At 45.0% G+C, this 24,379-nt stretch overlaps 1 protein-coding gene across 7 annotated transcripts in view; it reads right to left on the bottom strand.

Annotated features, from left to right (window-relative positions):
* Window positions 1-222: 222 nt before the first annotated feature.
* Window positions 223-24,379, bottom strand: part of RFWD3 (ring finger and WD repeat domain 3) — a 71,840-nt gene continuing 47,683 nt past the window's right edge. For 6 of the 7 annotated variants that reach the window (XM_085893301.1, XM_085893304.1, XM_085893305.1 and 3 more), the window contains 8 exons: window positions 18,280-18,371; window positions 14,435-14,576; window positions 12,499-12,703; window positions 11,389-11,539; window positions 9,122-9,298; window positions 8,675-8,889; window positions 1,569-1,780; window positions 223-639 (listed from right to left, as the gene is read on the bottom strand). In XM_085893301.1, coding sequence (XP_085749427.1) covers window positions 490-639; window positions 1,569-1,780; window positions 8,675-8,889; window positions 9,122-9,298; window positions 11,389-11,539; window positions 12,499-12,703; window positions 14,435-14,576; window positions 18,280-18,371 — 1,344 coding nt within the window. In that variant the 3' untranslated portion in view covers window positions 223-489. The remainder of the gene's footprint in view (window positions 640-1,568; window positions 1,781-8,674; window positions 8,890-9,121; window positions 9,299-11,388; window positions 11,540-12,498; window positions 12,704-14,434; window positions 14,577-18,279; window positions 18,372-24,379) is intronic. The other variant, XM_085893303.1, reaches the window with a different exon arrangement.

Below are 24,379 nucleotides of genomic sequence, written 5' to 3'. Positions count from 1 at the left end.
TTGTGCTTGGTTCCTTTTTTGTGTCGTGTTGGGTTCTGACTTCTCATTTATAGTATATATTCAGCCAGCACACAAAATATGTTTGCCCTTTGGCCAACCTCCACCACCCCCCGCTCCCCTCATGCCTGGAGAAACAGGCATGGTCAAAGTTCCCTCTGCAGTGACGTGTGGTGAGGTGCGCAGATCCACTCTAGTTAACACAACAGACCAAAACGCAGAACCTGATATTTACAGAAGTTATTTTATTTATGAATTAGATGAAGAGATACAAAATTTTTGAAAAGGTTCTGTTCGGAATTTGCAGGCGACGAGTGATAAACTCACTTCCATCAGTCTATTAAAAGCAGATTATTATCATTTTGACAAAAAGATGGCGAATGCTAAGCAAACAGTGAATGATGGTTCCAAGATTCCTGAAGGGAATTATATTTACATGGTGGATACGTTCATTTTCATCATGGGAAACGTTCATTTTCCTCCTCCATCATTTTACGGTGATTTCCACTTGTACAATTTTAATGTTCTCTCGGTGAGAGTAGCCAAGTAATGTTTCTGGTTTATTTCGATGGGACATATGTCGCGGATGGGCTGATTAGCTTGAAGGGTCTGCAGGACCTCTGGCGACCTGGCATGCCACACCTGAAGAGAGGAAATCATCCCGGTCATTGATGTGACAAACTTCCATTCCACCGTATAACCAGTAACTTCAGCCAAACTCAGAACACGTTGGTGGAGAATTTAATCAGTTTATATAAAACCAATTTGCTGTTCTTTGATACTTTTTCACAGAAAACATCCTCAACTTGTTTATTCCTTGATGATTATGCAATCTCATTAGCAACAACTGATCACCACTTATTTGGGGTCACCCTGGCGAAGTTTTGGCGAAGAATTTCACGAACCGGCTAGCCAACACCTGAAGATGATCGGGGCAGAAATTTCATTCGTTCAGGGTATCCGAGATTACAAGTCGACTCTCCAAGGACACCGTGGGGATCTTCAACGTCCACCGGCCGATGCCGTGTAATTTGTTCATTGTGTTGGTGATAACTTACAGAAGTCGTGCCGTTCAACGTCCATCCGAGTGACGGTGCACTATGTGAGGCAATGCCATGTCTGCAAAGTACTCATCCCCCCAGTTTAAAGGAATGGAAGCCCGATTACACAACACCCCATCAGGACTTGAAATCTCATAAGCACCTCCACTTTACTTTTGAAACGCATCTTTGGCTGTCCCACCAGATCACCACCAGGGATCCTCCAACAGATTTGGACCAAAGGTTATGATGAAAACCAGACATTACCATCTCTGGCCAAGCATGCTTGGCTACGTGATGGCAAGACAAGGTGTCGCCCACCGTACGAAAAGTGCAATTGCAAGTTCTCACACCCACCTAACGATTGAGTAAACCCCAAAAGTACATCAACTCATTAACTCACCGATGGTGTACAGCTTTAACAACCTTATAAGTTGATGAAACTTCAAATGAGCAACACCTTTATAATTATTATTTTTTTTTTTTAAAAGAAGTTCAATGAAGAATTCCGAATAAGAAGAAACGTCATACCAATGTGCTTTGCAAAGCTTCGTCACCAGCGCACACAAGAAGCCCGTCTCCACTCGGGCTTGGAAACAAGCTGCTCTTGCTCATGAACTTGGAAGAAGCGCCTGCATAGAATGTCTGCAAAGTGTTCGACGAGAACTCGACCTCCGATGACGAAAGGTCAAAATAACCATTCAGTTCCATGAGTACATGACGCACCTGTCTGATGCTCCTGCCTGGAACAGATGCCCAACACACAAATTGAACTCTCAAACTCTTCCCTTCATTATCTGTCCTTGCAACCCAAAATATATCGCAATTTGAAGCGTAACATGAACAGACTTGATTTCAACTCATGGGTTAATATACTGCAGTCCAACATTGTTCCTCGAGACTCATGGAGAAGCTGACACACGCACACAGATATACTTTCAGACAGCTGTCATAACACAGACTGCAATTGACTTCAAGCAAAATCAACGACGTCGGGAGAAGTAACATCACTTCCCGAAAAAACACTGGATACTAGTGCTGCCATCTTGTGGCGCAACTTTTTCTCTGCTCAGTCAAAGGCAAATAGAGTGGAAATCTCCAACCCTGCTCCAGCCCTATTGGGTGCCCAACCCACAGAGTTTGTCCGTGCCATAACCTCTAAATGCTGAATGTCATGCGAGGAAGCAGCATGTACTGTTTGTTAATCTTTGGTAAGACTGTACCACCGCGTCTGGTTGCTGACCATCGATTGCTCAGATCGTCGTTTGTGCGCAATGTGAGGTTGTGGGGTAGCATCAGTGACTGAGGGTACAGCTATGCTGCTGATGCAATGCCTTCTGCTGATTCCGGCAGGAATTTGGAATTTGGCCATGGTGTCGGCGATAACTCGCCTGCTCTTCGTGAAGGAGAGCTGCGTTGACCCCCGACAACCAATTTGAGGGGGATGATGAAACAGCTTCCTGCACAGAGAAATATTTTGATTGCCATTGTACAGTAAAGCTCACATTACAGCTCCTTCGGCAGGATTGCCATTGTTGGAGAAAAGCGCATACACCTTCCTTTATTTCTTCAGAAACCATTCCCAGGTAACCATCAATGGTCTTGAGAAACCATTACCTTGATTATTATCCAAGGACAGTTCGAGGAGACACAAAATATTATCACATCTGAGGCTCATTACCATGATATGCCTCAGTGCCGGGATCGTTTGTCCCAAGAAATGGCAGATCGATTTCTAACCTACTGCTTTGAGGTATTCTTTAAACTTTATCATTCCCCAAGGTCACCCAAATTAGCCAAAATCGATAGTGTGCGCACACACACGCACACACGCACGAGAAACGGATGTATCGAACACGTTTCTTACCTTTTTAAAGGTGTATTTATCAGGAACATGGGGGGAAAGGTGGATGAGACGTGCAGTTCAGAACAAACGATGTGAATCAAAAGACACAAACAGGGAAGTGGGGACACAAACGCATGTACAGGGGAATAAGAAATAAACAAGGGGGGTAGACATAAAATGTCCTAGTCCCCGTTGTTTTAGTAATTTTGCAGTACGGACTTAAAGCGCTAGTCCATATTTATTTACAACTAAAATGGCCGCCAGTCTACCAGTCGGCCATCTTTGATCAGATCGCAAAATAAAGTGAGGTGCACATGTATGCCATCGTGTACTGTGCTTGTGCCACGTTTTAACAAAAGCGGACAATGAATGTCGGAGAAATGGTTGTCGACGTGTTTGATACCAGGGTTTTTTTTTTTTACATCTAAAATGGCCGCAGATCGGCCATCTTGGATCTGATCGCAAAATAAAGTGAAGTGCAAGTGTACGGCATCATGCACTGTGCTTGTGCCAAGTTTGAATAAAATCGGACCGTGCGTGTCTGAGAAATGGTTAGGGACACATTTAAGTAACAAAATGGCCACCAGTCGGCCATCTAGGATCTGATATCGAAAAGAAGAAAAAAAAATGGATACCATCATGTGTTGTCCTTGTACCGAGTAGGAATAAAATCGGTCCATGCATGTTCGAGATATGGTTGCGGACGCACTCACAGACATGAAAATCGAGACCAAATCCATAAACCCCCGTTTCAGACGAAGTCTAAGGGGGCTAATAAAGCCTAACCCACACGAAGCACCACAGATCACACTTGTACAAACATTAAAATTGCTAGCGAACATTTTCCTTTGACTATGCGTGTACATGCACGACTCCCTACAGCCTAGTTTTGACACAGGAGCGAAACGACGAGAGCGGGCGATGAAGTGAGCAAACAACGAAGTGAGCCAAAGATGAAGCGAGCCAGCCACAAGGAGCGTTCACAACTATCAGCCCCTTGGGACGTGTACCCTGAACCAACCCCAAGTGACCCTCTCTCAAGGTGCTTTAACAAAAAATTAAATAAACCTGGCTGCCAGATAATGTGTCTCATCAAGTTGAAATCTAAAACATGTATTCCACATCACCACTCGATCACAACTGTGAAGTTTCACGTTGATCGATTAAGCTGTTCCAGAGAAAACATTATTTAATATTTTCTCAAATCTAATATGGCTGCCAAACCATGTGACCTATGACATCATATGTGTGATAGGTGGTCATATGTCTAAAGTTTCACCTCGATCTGTTGAGCCATTTCAGAGAAGAAGATTTTTGAAGGTTAAAAAATAAATAAATAAATAAAACCCAATATTGCTGCCTAATCACGTGATCGACGACGTCATGAATTTTATTTTATTTTATTTGTGGAACATTTTATCCCCAGATGACACTCAAAAATTTTCAGACTGATCTGATGTAGCGTTCTACATATGCAATTACGACGTCATAACGAAGGCACCCGTGACGTCATAAAAAAAAAAAAATCACACTCATTCCCCATGAGGAGTTCTTGCTATGTGCCAAGTTTCAATTTTTTGTTTGGTGCGGTTTCAGGTCCAAAGTTTTTCCATCATGGCTGCCACACCACATGACTTATGACGTCATAATAATGATTAAAACATTCCATACGAGTAGTCGCACCAATGGTGAAAATGTCTCAATTCGACAAGCGGTTGTGGAGAAAAACACGAAAGTTCTGTGCGGACAAATAAACGCACCCAAATGCAACACCCTCTCCTTCAACGAGGGTAAAACAAACAAACAAACAGTCATAGACTGGTACTTACGAAACCGTCAACTTGACCTCTGACCTTGTCTAATAAAAGCTGCCTCTAGAGAAGGTAGCGACGCAAACCAGAAGTTTCTACGATGATTCTGTACCAAACCATCAAAAATCGCATGTTCGACCTCACTGTGACCTTGACCTTTGACCGATTTTGACCAAAATCTAATCAGCACTAGCCATCGCTCTCCTGAATCACGTGGTGTAATTTGACATTGGTAGCTTCTTCCGTTCTCGAGTTATCGTGCCTACAAACAAACAAACACACACAAACAAACAAACACACAAACAGATGACGGAAGTCACCAATATACTGACGAAATGTTTAGATTTCGTAAGTAAAAATTGGGGCAATACCCCTGGGCACTCACCTCGTACAATAATGATACTGAGGAGGAAGTCAACATGGGACAAAATCATCAAATTGTACCAATGAACGAATGTTATAGCAAATGCCTATTTTGGGGAGGAACGGTCTCGGCGTGCGTCCCTCCTTTCTTCCTTCCCTCCGTGACTTTATGTCGATAAAGATAAACTTATCTTAAAGTCTAAATTGAAGCACCTCTACACACAGACCTAAATACAGACAAGGCGGAACGAAATAAAAGGAAAGCAAATTCTCCCTTTAAAGGCACTTAGCTTCTTCCAGAGATGGTCTTTGTGGAGCTTGGAATCGAAGTGCAAAATGGCACCAAGTCGCTCTCTCGCAGGGGGAAAAACTGACGTCAGGCAATTCGCGAGCGGTATCCAACACCAGGGCTCAGGGATCCCGTGCAGTCTCTTCGTGCATCAATCGTCCTCAGCGACCGTCGTGCAGCTTTTTCATCCATCGCACCTGCCGAGACGCTCTTTTCAGGATGGCGCCGTCCCCTTCGGTCACATACATGAGGCTCGTGGTCCGTACCTCATGACCCAACCAAGAGTCGATGGGCAGTGTCTTGCTCAGTACGTGAGCCAAATCGCCTCAGCGCGAATACGAGAATCATGCAGTCTTCTCCATGCGTCGAAGGAAAGTCAGCCGTAAAGCCCTGTTCCTTCAGGCCATCTCCTAACTATGTTCTCTCTCGACCACGTGCGTCCCTCACTCCGCACTCGTGCTTTCCTTCCCCGAACTCTCAACTCTGACTGACGTCACACGGGACCCCCCCCCCCCCGTTTCCTCCTCCGGGGCATGGCTTGTTCGCATGAAACCCTGGAGGGCGGTGCTTCCACCTGCTCGGCACGTTTGGCTAGCTTCTGACGTCACGTCCATGGGCTTGACTTCGCCCGCCGTCACACTTGGAGGTGGGGCTTCTGCCTGCTCGGAGCATTTGGCTCGCTTGTAAATGCAAAAATGTGGGAATAGGTTACAGGGGGGCAATTACATACAGGAGGAACTTATTCTTCATCCCTATCTAATTAACACCGCACCACCCCCCGTGTGGTGACATGTAACACTTAATTAATTCAGATGTCTCCTACACATCCACAGACCAAACAACTCCATTCAATCCTAACTTTCCTATTAATTTCCTCCATCTACCCCGACAACCGTAACACGATAATCCCCTGAAATTGGTAGGGGAGTAATAATAAAACAAAGGAGTGATGTTTTTGCCAGTATGGAAAAATTGCTTGAAGTATTATTTATGATCATTTCTTGCAAATTTATAATATTTCAACTTAATCACGTGTTAAATAGACTATCTTGGCTTGGTTGTAGAATCGAAGCACCATTTATAACAGTGTGTATGGGGAAATCGAGTTCCGACTCATGAACTTCTGACTTCAGAACGATTGTTCGCAACGCAACTCGTTCGCAAGTCAAGGACTCCCTGTAATGAATTTTAAAATAAAATAAAGATTATAAAAGTCGTATAAATAAATTAATTCCGGAATTTACTGTGTCGCTTTATGCATGAGCCTGGTGTGGCTCAGTTATTAGGTGGTGGCTTGGGATCCTCGGGGTCCTAAGTTCGAGCCCCGCTGGCCGCTGAGTTAGCATCAGGGTGTTGACTCAGCCCGTCATCCTTCCAAAGGTCGGCGAAATGAGCACCAGTATACTGGTAATTATCCTTGCGTGTCAAAGGCGACTAAAGGGTTGGCGTCAGGAAGGGCATCCGGCCGTAAAAAAAAAAAAACATTGCCACGAAAAAGGGTACCATGATTGGAGCCCGCAAAAAGCTGACCCCTGCTCAGGGATAAAGGCTTTCAAATGGAGTGACGACTGTGTCGCTTTACGCAGTGTCTATTACACTACCCTATCGAACATGTTGCATTAGTTGTTCATGCATGTCCTTTGTTATGTCCTTAAAAAAGACAGTAAGTTTCCTGTTTGGAATGATTTTCAATTTTGTTTCACTGCCTTTCAGGCAGACAGAGTTAACAAAAAAAAAAATAAATAAATAATAATAATAATAATAATCACTCCTCCACACATGAAAAATTGGGACAAATTTAGAGACACTGTACTGCTAAGGCCCAAGTCACATTTGCTCTACCTGGAGGATACGGCGGCCGTACGCCCTCTGAATTGACAGAAATGTGCGGCGGCCGCAGAGTTTCTGCAGTGGCCTCAGGGTGGCCCTACGCCATTTGGCTATCTTTTACAGGCCGTAGGGGTCGCCGTGGAATTATAACGCGGAGTTGTAACTTTTTTCATTTCTACATTCGCCGTAGCAATTCGACAAGCCGAAAAAAAAAAAAAAATTTAACCCATTCGTTACCGTCCAACTGGCCGCACATTCGCCTTAGGGTCCCCCTTGCGGGCACCTTGAGGCTACCTTGCGTCTGCCTTGAAAATTATATGGCCGCCGCAGGGCCCCCTTAAGGTCACCGTGCGACATCAAATCATAGACCGTACGGCAACCCCACGTTTTCGGTCTCCACGATTTCTAAATACGCCATGCGGCTCCCCGAAAAATAAAAACATATGTGACTGCCGAAATACTGCGGGTGCCCTATAATTGCTAGTGGCCGTAGATTTTGGAGACCCCACGGCCGCCGTGGCAAATGTGACTTAGGCCTAAACGGCAGGTTCATTTTGCGATTCGTGTTCAAAATACAACATTCAATTTAAATAATTTGCTCCTCGATAACAAACTGACATTTGTAGACGGACGGACGGACATGAACGAATTGCTTAACCCCGCTTTATGCTTCACATGAGCGGCATAACAACAGGTTGCATCACCAAAATCGCACTGCAAATGCTAGGGACAATGAGCAACACTGCACCAAATGCGATTCGCTCCAAAATAAAAGCATGAGAAGTTCCTCGTAACAGATCGACAAGGTATCCAACACTGGCTCGCATATGATGCCGACAATCATGATGAGTTACAGAAAAAAAATTCGCGACAGGTGTGCAGGATGTGTCGGGGCGAAGTGAGACGATTTTGCAACTACCACCGAAATACTAGTCAAACTAAACAGACCAATGGAAAGACCAGTGAATGTTCAAACGGTGCTCGTTGTTCTAACGTAACACTGAAGCCAACCAAGTGTGTCTCAGACTCACAACTGAGAGTTGGCAATACACAGATGCAATTTGAGTGAGCGAATCACAGAACTCTTCGCTCCCCGTTGATTAATTAACCAAGGAAAGTGCAGCGACACGTTGCCATCATTTTCCTTACAGTAAAATTGCACAAAGGCACTGTCTCAATATCAGCATTCGTTCCACTCAAGTCAATCTGAACCCGTTCCATGAGTTAGAACGTATCGAAGTATGCCAGCTGTTAGAAGTAAGAAAGCGACGTTTCAGGTGTTATCCCCTCTTCGGAGCAAAACGTGGGAGATGGGATGGGGGCGAGGGTTGGTTATTCTACCTCTTCACCGATGCAGACAGACGCGTTTGTGAGCAAGACTAGTTCTTCATTCTAGTTATAACATCGGTCAAATGTACGTGTGTAGGATTAATGCTGTTGGACTGTATAACAATCAGAATGTTTGCAAAGCAATGCATCATGAATCCGAAGTGCTCACTTGGTCTGTAGCTCAGCAAGTAATTCTTCGTGAATGGGTCCACCTGAATGTCCATGCAACTTGTCCCTTGTTCTGCCGGCAGGCAGTGTGGCAGGTATTTGTCACTCTTCTTCTCCCAGAAAATGGCACCCTCCAGCGTGCCAACCATCAGGCCACCCCAGTTGCAACCGCCAGTTAAAGGGATGTACATTAAAGAAGCGACTGGGCAACAGCTCCTGCAGAAGACCATGTTGAGTATTTTTTCCATTGCAGCATACTACTGTCATATCGATCAGGTCTGTATTTAGCAATAGAAGACTCCCATTAACGTTTGAGTGTCACACTCTTCGCTGCAGCTCCACATTGTACCTTTGCTAAAATTTACGTAAAAAGCAGGACAAGTTAGAAATAGAAGACACCAAATGATGCAAAAACATAAAGTCACACACGAGCCAAACATATATTTACCTGCCTGCTGGAGGGCTCAGCTGCGAGACAAAATTTCTCGTGTTTCTCGTGTCGTAACCAAGGACAACGCCATTCATCAATCCAGCATAAAAGTACGTAGGGTTGTCCTGATTCCAACAACAGCTCCACACTTGCTTTCCAGCATTGTACTTTTGAACCACATTGTTTGTCATCACGCTAATGAGGGAGCACATTTGTAGATATCATGGGAAAAATTAATATTTGGATAACAAGTTCATAGAACACCTTACTCCACACAGTCTTGAGAAAAAAAAAAAAAAAAAAGGACATGGGAACGGTCTTTTAAGCTCTTGCTTATTGTGTTTCCTACAATCCGCCATTTTGTCTGAATCGCGATGTTCCCCAACGCTAAGAGAGGGAGCAGAAAATTTGATTTACTGGTTGAGATGACGTAAAATGGCGTAATATTTTGTCAAAGTACAGCTAAACTAAATGAAAGGTTTTTGAAAGTGCGAAGAAAGCGATTTGTGTTCCACACTGTTCAATTGTTTAATTCAATTCAAATAAAACAAGCAGAGCCTACCCGTCGCTTCGTTGACGGACCAATTAGTCATCGAGTTTGCCAAAAAATTTGGTTGAGAAGAAGGAAAGGGAAAGGAAGACATATTTCCCCATGCATAGAGTGCTTTAACCCCTCACCCCCGCCCCCTTCCAATCCTCACATCCCGCTCGCCCCCTTTGAAAGAGGAGGGATGAGAGGTACACACAGATAATGGCATATATATACACATACACACATACACACATATAAGAATTTAAAGGTTGTAGAAAAAATAATAATAATTAAAAAAAAAAACATTTCAGAATTTTACCACCATTTATGCAGCGTCTTTTCCATCACCTTAATTAACACGTTACATTAGTTACCCGTGCCTGTTGTTTGTGTCCTTTATGACGTCATTAAAAAAAACAGTAAGTTTCCTTATGGAGCAATTTTAAATTTTGTTTGATTGCCAGGCAGACAGACAAAATAAATTTTCACTGTTTTATGCACATGTATGATCAGGATGAAATTGTGTGCAATTTAACAAATTTCGAGCTGCTCAGCTGCAGCTTCGTGTTCCGATTAATGTTCTGCAGTGGTCAAAACATAATTTTCGATTTTCCAAAAATAACATTAAATCGGTGAAGATGCTATCCTTTAATCATGGAGCAGGCATTATGGTACAGACACATTTAGCAACATCGGTGGGGGGATCTCATTCATTTACATTTCCTAATCTTAATCTTATCCGAACAAGTGGCTAGCAGGGTGGCCAAGAGGTATGTACACTGGACCCTGGAGCTGTCGAGCCTGGGTTCGAATCACGATATGGCTATAAACTGTCATCCTGGTGTTTTGCAAGCAGGGCGATTCATCAAAGCGTGTGCCATCCCTCAGACGGATGTTAAACCGGGCATCCAATCTGCCAACATTAGTTGATGGACGTTAAAGATCCCACGATGTCCTTCACGAAGAGTAGGTGAACTATTGCCAGCATCCTGAACAACTTCAGCCCACTCAAATTACGCCACAAAGTTGGCTCTCCTTCTCTTTTCTATCGATATTACTTTAGTTTCTGCTCCCAAGAACTTGCAGCTTGTGTACCTGCGCCATTAGCGAGACCACAAAATACTCGACAAACCACTAAGTCACATAGATTATTGCGTAACCATTCCCAACTCAAGGGTGGGAAGTTATGACATTTGTTTCTTCCTCTTCACCACCAAACTATGGAACTATTCACCTTCTCATGCCTTTACAAACAGTTAAAACTTTTCATTTTCAAAAAGCAGATTTATTTATTTTTTTTTTTACTTCCTCAAAAGCTCGTAGATGATTCTCTCTTTCTTCACTTTTCTATCAATGCACTTCATTTATTTAAAACGTCGCCTCGAAAAACAATATAGTCACTCACAGAATGGAGCCTTCATCATTAAAAAAAAAAAAAAAAAATCCTGCTCTCGCCTACAGGGGTACTGCATCAGTGGCAGAACAGGGCTCCAAGCACAGACTACTTACAAAATGAATGAATTCGAGCAAAGGAAAAACAATTACCCTTGCGCACCTCCCAAACTTCAAGTAAATTAATCGGACTAAAATCTTTAAAAACAAATAAATCCGAATTTTATTGACCATTTCCATCTCACCTCTCAGAACTATCGGTAAGCAGGAATGCTTCTCGGCTTCACCGCTTTTATATAGTATCCGGAAACCAAAGAGTCACGGACAGCACGCCTTGAAATCAATGTCTGTACAAGCTTACCTGGTGATGTTCACGTGATTATCCATGGAGGCAGACAGCAGCAAGTTGTCCTGCTGTAGGTTGAAGGCCAATGCTCGAATTTCTTTGTTGTGTATTCCAATGTACTGGCAGCTCCTCATGTCATTGCAGCTGATAATCTTGACACCAAAACCTGGATATTGAAAAGCAGCTCATCATGTGTGGATTCAACAAGACAGTAAGTAATCAGGTTGGATTATCAGAGCAAGAACATAGATTGGTTCTCATCTGCCATGACGGAGTAAAAAGAATAGTAAAACCTCAAGTCATTCATCATTGCAAAACGGCATCATCATCATGCCAAAAGAGGTGCGGCATTCAGGTTCACCAACAAATGTACCGTGACATTTCCATACTCACATGTTTAGTTTACTGCACCCGAGTCGGCAGTTGGGTTTATGTCTTGAAAGAAAAAAACAAACTAGAACATGCATCAATGGATATGCTTCCCCACACGTTCACTGTCGACCCACTGTTACGTTTGATCTCGATCAAAGGTCACATGAAAAAAAATTTAAGGTCACATGAGAGAGAGGACGATACAAAACCTCCGATGCTTCTAACTCAAGTCATGGGATGCAAAAGCATTTTCAAAAGGTACATAACCTTTTACCTGTTGAACTCAAAATCTAATCATTTCATCTTTGTATGGGTCTATACTTGTACCAAATATGGTCAAAATCCCACCACTGGTTCACAAGTTAACGTGGAAACATAATTTTTTACCCAACGGGACCTCTGACCTTTGATCTCTTTAACCCATCATCGAATCAGCTCATCTTTGCATCAATCAACATACTTGTCAAGTTTGACTTGGATCGCTTCAGTCGTTCTTAAGTTATCACGGTAATAAAAAACCATCACGAAGACATGGACGGACAGCCCGATGGACAACACAATAACATAATGCCTCCAGAAACTTCGGCAGCAGAAACATTAAAAAAAAAACAAAAAAAAAAAAACAAAGACACACGAACACACGTCAAGGAGCCAAGGTAAATGGAGAAAAACAACGTTAGCATGTTCATAAACACCATGGACAACTTCCAAAATAAAAATCGCATGAAAACCAGAACATTCTTCCATCCCAACCTGCCAAAAGGGAAGTGCTTGCAAAGGGCTGTGAAACAGCCAGGATGCCGAGGTCTTGACAGTAAGCCATGACACGGCATTGGCCCATTGCAGACACCTGGATGCCCTTGTCGAAGATGTACACCGACTGGTGACTTCGGACCTGCATCTGACTGGGCGGTTGCTCGGTGCAGCAGGCAATCGACACCTGGTTTTCTTGAGTTTCCTGCGGGAAGCCATGGCGATTAGTTCTCTCAAACTATCTGCAACACATCAGACTCGTAGTCGTAAGTTAACCACCATGCATGTCCAGTAAGAGAAAATCCATTGCAAGATAGGGCAGATATTTCTGCTTTACAAAAACAGGTAAACAAAGGTAGGAATGTACATTCGTAGTATCAGTGATGGTTGTGATTCCAATCAAACTACTCAGATTGCATTCGGATTACAAGTGAGATTACAATATATTATGCAGGTTTCTGGCAGTTCACATCTACCGACTGAGTATGACATCGCTGACTACACAGTAAGAAGTCGGGTGGATGTGTGGCAAGCACCACCTGCTGGTTAGGACCTGAGCAGCAGGTGCTGGTGTGCACCACAGCGAGCGATTCATGGTCGCCATTGAAATTATCCAGACTGACTACACATGGCAACTCTTGTATTCTTCACTTCTCCCATCCATGGAACTGCCTTCCTGAGGCTGTTCAATCTCACTCTACCCTCCACAGATTCAGGCATGAGATTGTGCACGACCATCTCAGGTTATAGCCCATCGCAACCCACAATCTTTCCTACTCTCATTAACCAAACCCAAACCTCTGACTTGCAGGTGACAACATTTCCTCACTTCCTCTTTCTCCAGTTTGTTCATTCCTTTGTTTAATTCAAGAAACTGCAGCTGTGCTATCTGTTCATAGCCTTGTTACCCTCTATCACCTTTCTCTTCAATGAGCCTCAATTTTGCATAGAAAACAAAACAAACGAGAAGGGCACTCTTCGATGACGCGGCGCCACCAGATATGCCATCACCCACATTATTACATCATTATATATATACTCGTACCAAGTTTGATTTAAATCCCTGAACACCGATTCAAAATATCAAATAATTCTGGCTGCTTGAACATGCATCCGATCAGGTTGAAATTGAAAACGTATTTTCCCCGTGACTAATATATCATAATTGTGACGTTTCGCGTCGATTGATGAAGTGGTTCAAGAGAAAGAACTTCAGGATTTTCATTCAATCCAATATGGCTGCCAGACGATGTGACCTATAAATTATTCATGACACCCTGCTATCCCCAAGGCATGGTGATCATACCTGTAAAGTTCCCCTAAATATTTTCAGCCGTTTCAGAGAAGATTTTGGAAGATTTTTGTCACACTGATTGGATAAAGCATTTGACGTCTGGAATTATGATGTCATAATGAAGCCCCTATGATATCAAAAAAAAATTAAAATAAATAAAAAAATACACTTGTTTCCCATGGGGAGTACTTCACATGTGTCAAAGTTTCCTTTTTTTTACCCCATGAAGTGGTTTCAGATACAGAGGTCTAAAGTTTTGCTTTTTTCCAACAGCTACCACACCACTGGACCTACGACGTCAAAATCATTAAAACATCCTACATGAGTAACCGCAACAATCGGAGAAGCGGTTGCAGAGAAAACAGAGAAAATTAGCATGGACGGACGGACGGACAACCCAAAAACAATGTCTCCGGCGACTTCATCAGCGGAGGCATAAAAATGGTGGCACGCTCCTCTCGGATGTGTTGCTCCGAAAGGGAGGAATGAGATTGTCACCCGATTATTTATCCTCGACATCGTTGATATGCTTTCCTCTACAAAACAAATACGAGTGTAAGCAATTATTCTCAACTGGGAAGTGTCCATGAACTTTGATAGGATAGTGTACAGAACCATGAGCAAAGAAATACTGCAGGATACCCGTAAAAGTGGGGAGTCTTCTCGTGCCTTAATTTGCTGCTGCAATTTCTTGTGCTCGTTCTGCAGGGCCTGAAGCTGCAAGCTGTGCAGCTGTGCGTTCTGCTGGCAGGACATTCGCAACTCCCTTTCCTGCTCAAGCTCCCTGGAGATATAAAATAAAAATAAAAAGAGCAAAACAGAGCAGCAAACGCTTAGTGTGTGAGAAAGAGGAAAGAAGTGTTTGAAGAAAACAAGTTAGGAGGGGAAAAAAAAAAAATCAAACGAAAGATGAAACAATTCCTTCCCTTCAAGAACTTCATCATACGATCATTATGCGAGAACTCGAAGAAGCCCATGGTGAAAATACCATGATCTAAAAGAAAACAACAAAAAAAAAACTACAAGAGCACTCTTCGACGTTGCGAGGTTGCCAGAGATAGACCGGCAGCCAAGACCATCGAGCTCCAACGAATGAGGTACAAATAATGTGAGAAACCTCCCTCTAAGCTTTGAAAATGGACGTCTACCGGGATATAGCTGGTGGTTTTAGCCCCCCATGCCATCAAAAGCAGCCGCCCAAAAAGGCACAAGATCCAACGTCGGAGGTCCCAAGTGAAGAATCGGGCCCTCCTGAATATGGTATGACCAGTAACAGACATTTTGGGGGCATCACCCCAGCAGACGCCCAAAAGAGGCTCCAGATCCAACATCGGAGGTCACGAATGAAACTGGCTCAGAATAAAGCATTGAGGTCCTCTGAATATGCAATGAGTCGATGACGATAAGCAGACATTTTTGGGGGCATCACCCCAGCAGACGCCCAAAAGAGGCTCCAGATCAAACATCGGAGGTCACGAATGAAACTGGCTCAGAATAAAGCATTGAGGTCCTCTGAATATGCAATGAGTCGATGACGATAAGCAGACATTTTGGGGGCATCACCCCAGCAGACGCCCAAAAGAGGCTCCAGATCAAACATCGGAGGTCACGAATGAAACTGGCTCAGAATAAAGCATTGAGGTCCTCTGAATATGCAATGAGTCGATGACGATGAGCAGACATTTTTGGGGTTGCATTACCCCGGCAGATGCTCATCAATATAAATGAGTTACACCGAGATCAGACTTTTGGCAAATGACCAGTCCATTAAGAGGAGCGTTTTTCTGAGCCCGATTCTCCATCCATCCATTTAAAAGTTTTTCCTTCCATTCTCTTGAAAACAGGGTCATGTCTGCAAACAAATTACACTTTCGCTTTTAAAGGTGCAGCAGAACTCACACTCACCTGTATTTTTGTCCTCACTCTATTTAATGTACCATATGGTCAACTCGTTAATAACGGAGCTTGTTTACCGACACAGCACTTGCACCAATTCCAATTGCATCTAAAACGATGTTTTCTGTTCATGACATCAATTTGTGCTTTTTTTCCTCAAGGTGTCTTCATTACCCCTTAACTCGTTTTGGTGCTGTTGGGTTCTTGGCGATAATAGCTGATCAGCTGGAGGGATTTTCTCCTTATTGGATGGAAGAATCATAACTGGCATGATTGTTGGCCAGAAAAAAAAAAATTGTTGTCTCCCATGGTAGCCATTCCGACACCGACAAACCAATCACTCGATTGGGGGTATGCCTGGCAGATCTACCGAGGAGGAGCGTGCAAATTGAAAATCATCATGGACTGAGGAAGCGGTAACAATCGCCGCTACAATGACATTTCCGGCTTAGTGTTTTGGAGAACAAGCAACCCGGCGTGACGGCATCACTGACAGGGCTTCACGTCTGCACCGGTTGCGGTCACTGCAGCATTCTACAAAAAAGGGAAAGTATGACAATATGTAATCAAGGAACAAGATGTTACAGGAAATCAAGTTGAAACGTTTAAAAAAAAAAAAAAAAAAAAAAAAAAAAAAAAAAAAAAACACAACCACGGAAAGTCGGGATGTTAAAACATTGTCCTCTTTCGTATGCACCATGTATGGTCAGAAGCACGTGGCAGATGTTAATGAAGCCCAACATGCCATTTTCCAGTGCATCAGTGGACGAGTACCTGAAGACAACCGAGCCGAGAATCCAATGGATACCAGACTGGGTGGGAAATGTGCTGCTTCTTTTTTTGTATGCAGCATGTGGCAGTGGGTAGCATAATTTTGTTGGAGGCACAGCTGTGCATCTGATGCAGTGCCTCTCAGTAGGTAAGAGCAGGAATTTTTGTTCAGAGTGCCAGCAATAGTCCACCAAGAGATGGGACGCCCAGTTTGACGTCCATCTCGGGGACGGCACACACATTGATGAATCCCCCTGCTTGCAAAGTACCAGCATGACAGCTGGCTTTATACTCAAACCAAGGCGAGACAGCTTAGAGGCAAGTGTACAGACTTCTAGGCTATCTTACGGTTAGAATCTGGTAGGTTGGATATTCAAACAATACCAAAGCCAAAAAAATGGTACGTCCTAAATCATTGTTGGACACTCAGAAGTTAGAGGACAGAGCATAGATAAAGCCCATAGGCTGGCATCCCATGGAGGGCAGGGGGCAGGTGGGGGGGGGGGCGGTGGGAGGTCAGGTCAGGTATGGGAGCATGCGCCGGAGCAGCGCGTCGCTGTGTCAACTCTCCGCCAGTATGCCAGGGACCTTCTATCTGGCCATCCCCCAGGCAGATGTCTGGCCCATCCCCATTTCCTTGAGATGCTGATCAACCTGCTGCAACCACGAGGCACGTGTTCGGCCCATTGGCCTCCTCCACTCACAGGACTCCCTCGCTGAGAGAATCTGGTGAGTATCAGTGTCAGGAAAACGAGCCACATGTCCATACAGCCACAGCTGACGCTCACAGACTATGCAGGTAACAAATCTCATTTAAGTCTCTCACAGCAACCACTCGTTGGACACAGAGTACGACCAGTGATAGCCAAAGATTCTTTGCGTCAGCAGCTACGTTTGTTTGAAGTCAAGTCCAGTGTCGTTTGTGCCCTCGTCTCCCATGCAGGTGCGTGATTTGTGTTACAACACCTCCAGGACCCTTGGACCCCAAATATATATTTGAGTCCATAAAGCCAAACAACAATGTCATTTTCACACTTGTGGTGAATGGGCCAACATGAAAAGCTCTCTCTCTCTCTACCTTGAGCACTGCATTATTCTCGATGCTATGGATGACAATCTAGTCGGTATCTTGTGAATGACCTCGCTGAAAATACGGTTGTTAACATGTGTTGAAGAACAGTAAGATACACATTGGCGCAGAATGGTCTCGATGGATGCGTCGCTGCCCGAAAACCTAAACTGAGGAGTGAAAGAGTCAGCAAAGGTTTTCGGGAACAACCAATCACAGTGCACCATTTCAACAAGTGACGACACAACAGAGAGTTTCATTTTCACAACCATTCTATCGTGTGTGATTTGCATTGTAATACCCAGCATTTCCTCCTTTTCCATAATTATTTCCAATACCGTACATCATGATACTTGTAAGGGTAGTAACGTGTCTCTCGCCCACGACGACAGCTATGCCGAATAACTCGCTTGACGGCCACAGCCATTTGCAACTGGGAGAATAAAAATTAAATTTATTTACCAATATACAGCACCCTCAGGATTGCAGAATAACCTCGGACATGAACTACGAGAGACGGATTTAACAGCGAAAGGATTGCACAACACATCGACAGTGACCGCATGCGTACCCCAAATCGACCGGCTTTGGTCTTCTGAAGGCATCATCTGGAACACTCGCAAGGTGAAATGTAAGACAATCTGTGTAATGTGGTGGGAAGTCGGTTGTAAGCTGGACAATATGTGCGCCTGTGATGAAACGGATGATTTTGAAAAGTTTGTGACGAATTAAAGCGGCCAAAGTTCCTCACCTTTTCAAGCTCTCCAGTTCGACCGTATCGATGGCTCTGAGAGTCGACACGTACACCGGACGGACGTCTGACTTCTTTGCTCTTTGATTGCACTGAAGCACAAATACAAACGGAACAAAATCATGGTACAATGTAGATAGGACTTAGACACAACAAAAGGTTAAACATTCTCAGATAAACAAAGCCGTGAATGGGATTACAAGTCGGCCTGTCTGGTATTCCCATCCGAGTACTTTTCTCAGGATGATGTGAACAAGACGTGTACACATGCTACAAACACCCATCTTATATACACGTGTGAGATCTCATGTTGTTCAAATCCCTGGTTCTGCACGTTTGACGTATTCAGATGAAAATATGAATTTGGTGACTTTATGATGTCCAAAGTACAGACCAGACTCGGTGGTGTAATGGTTAGAGTGTCCGCTCAGAGTCAGTGGTTTGAACCCCGGCCGAGCCATTTCAAAGACCTTTTAAATGGTACTTGCTTGATGCTAAGCATTTGAAAATGTAGAGCATGGACAAACAACCGTAGGTTGTCAACCATTGCACAGGCTTGATGGTGCTAATGGATACCCTCTGTGTTGAAATTTATTGTCATGAAAGGTGTGCAGGCACACACACGGTTCCTTGCTGGGGTGAATACGGATGCTTCAAGACAACTGAGGAAGGCTTCATTCAGTCTTAAAGAAGACTTGCAAGTGGCGTTGAAGACCGGTGGTGGCAGCGCGCATGCACGCACACACTGATTTAGACATACACATGACATATTATACATATGTACACACATGTTACAGGGTCACAGTTACATAAACTCCCCCTCTCCAAAGGAAATCCCTCATCCCTCAACCCCCAACTCCGTTGTTAGCTTTCATGATGGCTATCACGAGCCCGGGCAATGCTCCCCGAGGCACGACGTCGACGGGCGCCGGACACTCCGTTCCCCAAGGCACGTCATTTGTTCTGTCCTCTTTTGACAGGCGCTGGACATCCTCTCTTTCTTCGGGGTCGGATACGCTCACTCCATCGCTCGCACTGCAGTGGTCGTGCTGCTGGTTCGTGACACTTTCGCCCCTTTGGTGTTGACCTCACGAACTGTCGTCACAAGTGAGGAGCCGAGGCTGTGAGGGTCGGACGGAGCAAAGCTGATTAAAAGGACCGAAACCAAGCAACACTACAGACACATCTGGCAGGATCTCACACTTGGGCAGTAACCTCACACCTCTTTAATGCTGCAACTTTCTCAGTTTCCCTTTTCAACACGCATGCGCATGCATGCACACGCACACGCACGCACACACAGTCTTTCTTCCCACTTCTCTCCCACTGCATGGAGGATCTTGGTCTTACTCACGTTGTTGTTCTTCATCGTCTTCTTTTGGACTTTTTTGTTTCACAGCCTACAGTTTTCATCGAAACTTCCTGAAACTTGGTGTATATATGTAAAAATATGTTGCGCAGACAGTAACCATCTCCGATTTTGAAAATTCCTCCTAGAAAAAAAAGTTATGACGTCAAAATATCTCCGCTAATGGAAATCGCCGAAAGTTATCTCCGAAACTCGGCAAGCTTTTTGAATTCTGTTTGCGGGAATCGAACGGGGAATTAGCAGAGATTAATTTTTCCGCACATATGATATATCACTATGACGTCATATCAATTTTTATGATGTCATTCCTATTTTTTGACATTTTTTGTTTCACAACCCAGAGTTTTCATTGGATCTTCGTGAAACTTGCCATGTATATGCAGAAAGCCCACGCGCAGGTCGTAACCATCTCCGATTTTGGAAATTCTTCCGAGAAAAAAAGTTGACGTCATAATATTGCCATTAATGGAAATCGCCTATACCATTATCTCCGAAACTAGGCAAGCTGTTTGAATTTTGTTTGCGGGAATCAAGCCGGGCATTAGCACAGATAATTTATTGCAAACCTGATGCATCACAATGACGTCATATTCGTTTTTATGACGTCATCATTAAGAGGACGAGGATCTTAGCTCATTTGAGCTTGTTTTTCCTGCTCCTCACTTGTGTAAATAAACCTTTACTTGTGGAATCTATTTCCAAACTGTCCGTATCTGTCTTTTCCACCATTGGTCGAGCACTGTCCGCACATAGATAGCTTGGGAGGTTGAGATTCCCGACGGTTTGGTTTACAGGGTCCGGTGTGTGTCAACGGTACAGCTCAGCCGCATTCAGGATCACCAGATAAGGTAAGCAGCACATGTTTCCTGGTCGGGGAAGTTACGGGACTCCGAGTTACACGGTTGTTAGATGGACGGACACTGGGACTCATGTTTGCTCGATTGGCATTTGGAGTTGCATCACAACCCACTGTGGGGTAAAGTTATTCGTTCCAGGTGGCCTCAGGTCTGGGTGAGTTAGTGAGAAACTAGGGATTTCCCCCTTGTGATGGGCTCGAGCCCTAGGAACGCAATATATATATATATATATATATATATATATATATATATATATATATATATATATATATATATATATATATATATATATATATATATATATATATATATATATATATATATATATATATATATATATATATACACATATATATTAGCAAATATCACCCGTCACTTCACTGACAGTAATACTAAAGGGGGGGGGGGGAGAAAAAGAAGAGGGAGGGAGAGGGAGAGAGGAGTGGGGAAGAGAGGGGTGGGGAAGGAGGTGGGGAAGAGGGAGATGGAGAGAGGGGTGGGGAAGAGAGGGGTGGGGAAGGAGGTGGGGAAGAGGGAGATGGAGAGAGGAATGGGGAAGAGAGGGGTGGAGAGAGGGGTGGGGAAGAGGGAGAGGGAGAGAGGGGTGGGGAAGAGGGAGAGGGAGAGAGGGGTGAGGAAGAGGGAGAGGGAGAGAGGGGTGGGGAAGAGGGAGAGGGAGAGAGGGGTGGGGAAGAGGGAGAGAGAGAGAGAGGGGTGGGGAAGAGGGAGAGAGAGAGAGAGGGGTGGGGAAGAGGGGGAGAGAGAGAGAGAGAGAGGGGTGGGGAAGAGGGAGAGAGAGAGAGAGAGAGGGGTGGGGAAGAGGGAGAGAGAGAGGGGTGGGGAAGAGGGAGAGAGAGAGGGGTGGGGAAGAGGGAGAGAGAGAGGGGTGGGGAAGAGGGAAAGAGGGGTGGGGAAGAGGGAGAGAGGGGTGGGGAAGAGGGAGAGAGGGGTGGGGAAGAGGGAGAGAGGGGTGGGGAAGAGGGAGAGAGGGGTGGGGAAGAGGGAGAGAGGGGTGGGGAAGAGGGAGAGAGGGGTGGGGGAGAGGGAAGACAGTGTGAGGTGAGAGGAAGGGAAAACAGATGTGTGGTGGAGTGATAATTACGATTCATAATGTCTCATCAAAATGATTCTGCAAAGAAGAACTGAAGATGGCAACAAAATAATCTGAAATACATTTTCTACCGGTCACACTATAAATAGCCCCCCAGACGCGTCCGGAGACGAACGCCACCCAGAGACAGAGACAGAGACAGAGACAGAGACAGAGACAGAGACAGAGACAGAGACAGAGACAGAGACAGAGACAGAGACAGAGAGAGACAGAGACAGAGACAGAGACAGAGACAGAGACAGAGACAGAGACAGAGAGAGAGAGAGAGAGAGAGAGAGAGAGAAGATGCGGGAGGAGGATACCACACTGTATTGAGAGGGGGGTAGAGCAAGGATGGGAGAGAGAGATGGGGTTAGGCAGTTAGCAAAAATAATATGTTATTGTTGCGTTTCTGCAAAACCACATGCCTCTAAGGAAATGGCCCCAACATACAATGATCCCCAGGCAGTTATTTCATTAGTCTTAGTGTAGTTAGTCCTCCCCTCATGTCTAGTGGGTTAACGGGACGAAGTGCGTTGCGTGGGACTCGTGAGGTCTAATAAATATCTCATCAAATCGTACTCTGATCCCAACTCCAACACTTTCCTTTTAGCCATACTACACAACAAGCATGCAAGCACACACGCCATACAACAATTGTTTAATAAGCACACCACAATGCCTCCCGTGGCTCGGATCATCCCTGTTGCACACAAGACAACCTGTCGCTGGAATTTGCACGCCATTATTTCATTCAAATGTGCGCACCAATTTCCAACCGGCACCTCACCTTACTCCGCACCTCGCACACCAAATCTCACCACTTTGACCACAAACGCCTCCTGCACACGGGAAAAATACTCCCGCACCCTCTCGTACCTCTGCATTTCTACAATTCGCCACTATATTTCGATGAGCACCACACGACGTCGGCCATTGTCCTCAGCACCACGCGATGCTCAACCACACAACAGACGCAATGTAGCTCCATTGCATTTCGCCAGAAATGTCCTGGGTGAGCGTCCGGAATTGTTACAGCCCTCATCCAGTCGTCAGACTATGGCAAGACTGTAAGCAATGAGGAAGGGTTGCGGGAACGGCGATCCGCGAATTTGCTTCGGATCCCGGGAGTGTATTTTGGCTCATGAAGGAGCCCGTGGGTGGTGAAGAAAGTCTGCTACCATCCTACATACAGACTACACTCGGTTCACATTCGGGGCCTGGGTGCCAGCTCGGGGAGCATGCCCCCCATGTTCAGTCAGGAGCTCCAAGCACTCCAAGCAGTGCTGGTGGGCATCTGAGCTGGATTCTAGTCCCGGAGCCTGGTGTGGCAGGGCTGGGGCCACTGTGGCCCAATAGAGGAGCACGATTTAGGCCACAGCACGTCGCTTTCCAGTCCTCGCCCCACCCTTTGCCTGGGGTTTATAAAAGGGGGGGGAGCGCAGAGCCATAAAAAGAGCTTCTTCTTCGAGAACATCATCCGTGTGTGACTGCTATCCTTCGAGAGAATACAGTGGACTCCATGCCGTGCTGTCAATGTGCTGCCACCCCCACAAAGCCAGACTGACTCCGCGAAGCCATGGACCAGTGCGGAGTACATGTTGCCACGAGTCCCAGCGAATAAATAAACAGGAGATAACACGCCATATCAAGAGGTGGGAACACCCTGGCGGAGCATCTCACGGAGGTATATGCTACACATACAGACCTTAACATGGCTATGTTTGGGATCTTCCTTCTGACGCATCTATTCTCCTCCCTCTCTCGATACAACCCTCTCTCCAGCCTTCTGTGGATGAACAAAGACGAACGCGTACCGACTTGCAATCACATTTTCCTCTGGCACGACGCCGCACCCCTCACGTCATATACATCACACCTCCACACTCCCACACCGTAGACACCAGTATCTTTCCAACTACCCGTCCCTAAGCATCCTGGGTCCTGGGACGCGTTGGTCAGCCGACCGTGGCAGGTATTTAGAGGGTGCAAATCCTCACCTTTCTCTCTTTCTTGGCTCTCTAACTTTCCCAGTGTGTGTGTGTGTGTGTGTGTGTGTGTGTGTGTGTGTGTATGTGTGTGTGTGTGTGTGTGTGTGTGTGTGTGTGTGTGTGTGTGTGTGTGTGTGTGTGTGTGTGTGTGTGTGTGTGTGTGTGTGTGTGTGTGTCTGTGGGCAACTGTCCTGGATCAAGTGAGATTCTAGAAGATAGTCGGGATAATCATGCTCTGTGTCCTCTTTTGCAAGTCGTTGCATTTTGCCGCACTCCACAAATTCCTTGCAATCCCTTGCTGTACATTCAAATAAAGCCCCATTCACTGTGCCACATACTTTTCCTCGCTTGGTTGTAAATAAATGCATTATATAGAAATGTTCCCAGTTCATTTTTGTGTTTTCTTCCATTGGTCCAGCATGGCCCGCACGCTAGCTGATCCGGAACGTTATTCCCCAACCAACAATCTGTTTCCCAGCCGATACGCGCTTGGCGGTTCCGCTCGTCTGCATCTGATCTGGTGAGGTGATCCCGTTTGAGCAAATGCGTTCCGAGGGCGTGTTCCCCGGTAATTAGATCACATGACCTTTAGGTAAATGGTACTAATTAGATGAAGGACCCCAAGTCATGTGGTCGAGTTATTGACATTCGCAGTCAATTAGTGACCCGCCACGTCATGAAGTAATTCATGTGTGACAGCCTGAAATTCCGGAGAGTCTGATGGGAACCCGAGGTAGTTCACCCCTTGTGGTTTTCGCCCCCGACCCCAGATTCGCAACATTATGCTTAATGA

This window comes from Eptatretus burgeri, chromosome 8 (genome assembly GCF_056783735.1).
Source record: "Eptatretus burgeri isolate ZD-2024b chromosome 8, Ebu_testis_v1, whole genome shotgun sequence".
NCBI lineage: Eukaryota > Metazoa > Chordata > Myxini > Myxiniformes > Myxinidae > Eptatretus > Eptatretus burgeri.
This window is presented reverse-complemented; position numbering and strand designations above follow the sequence as displayed.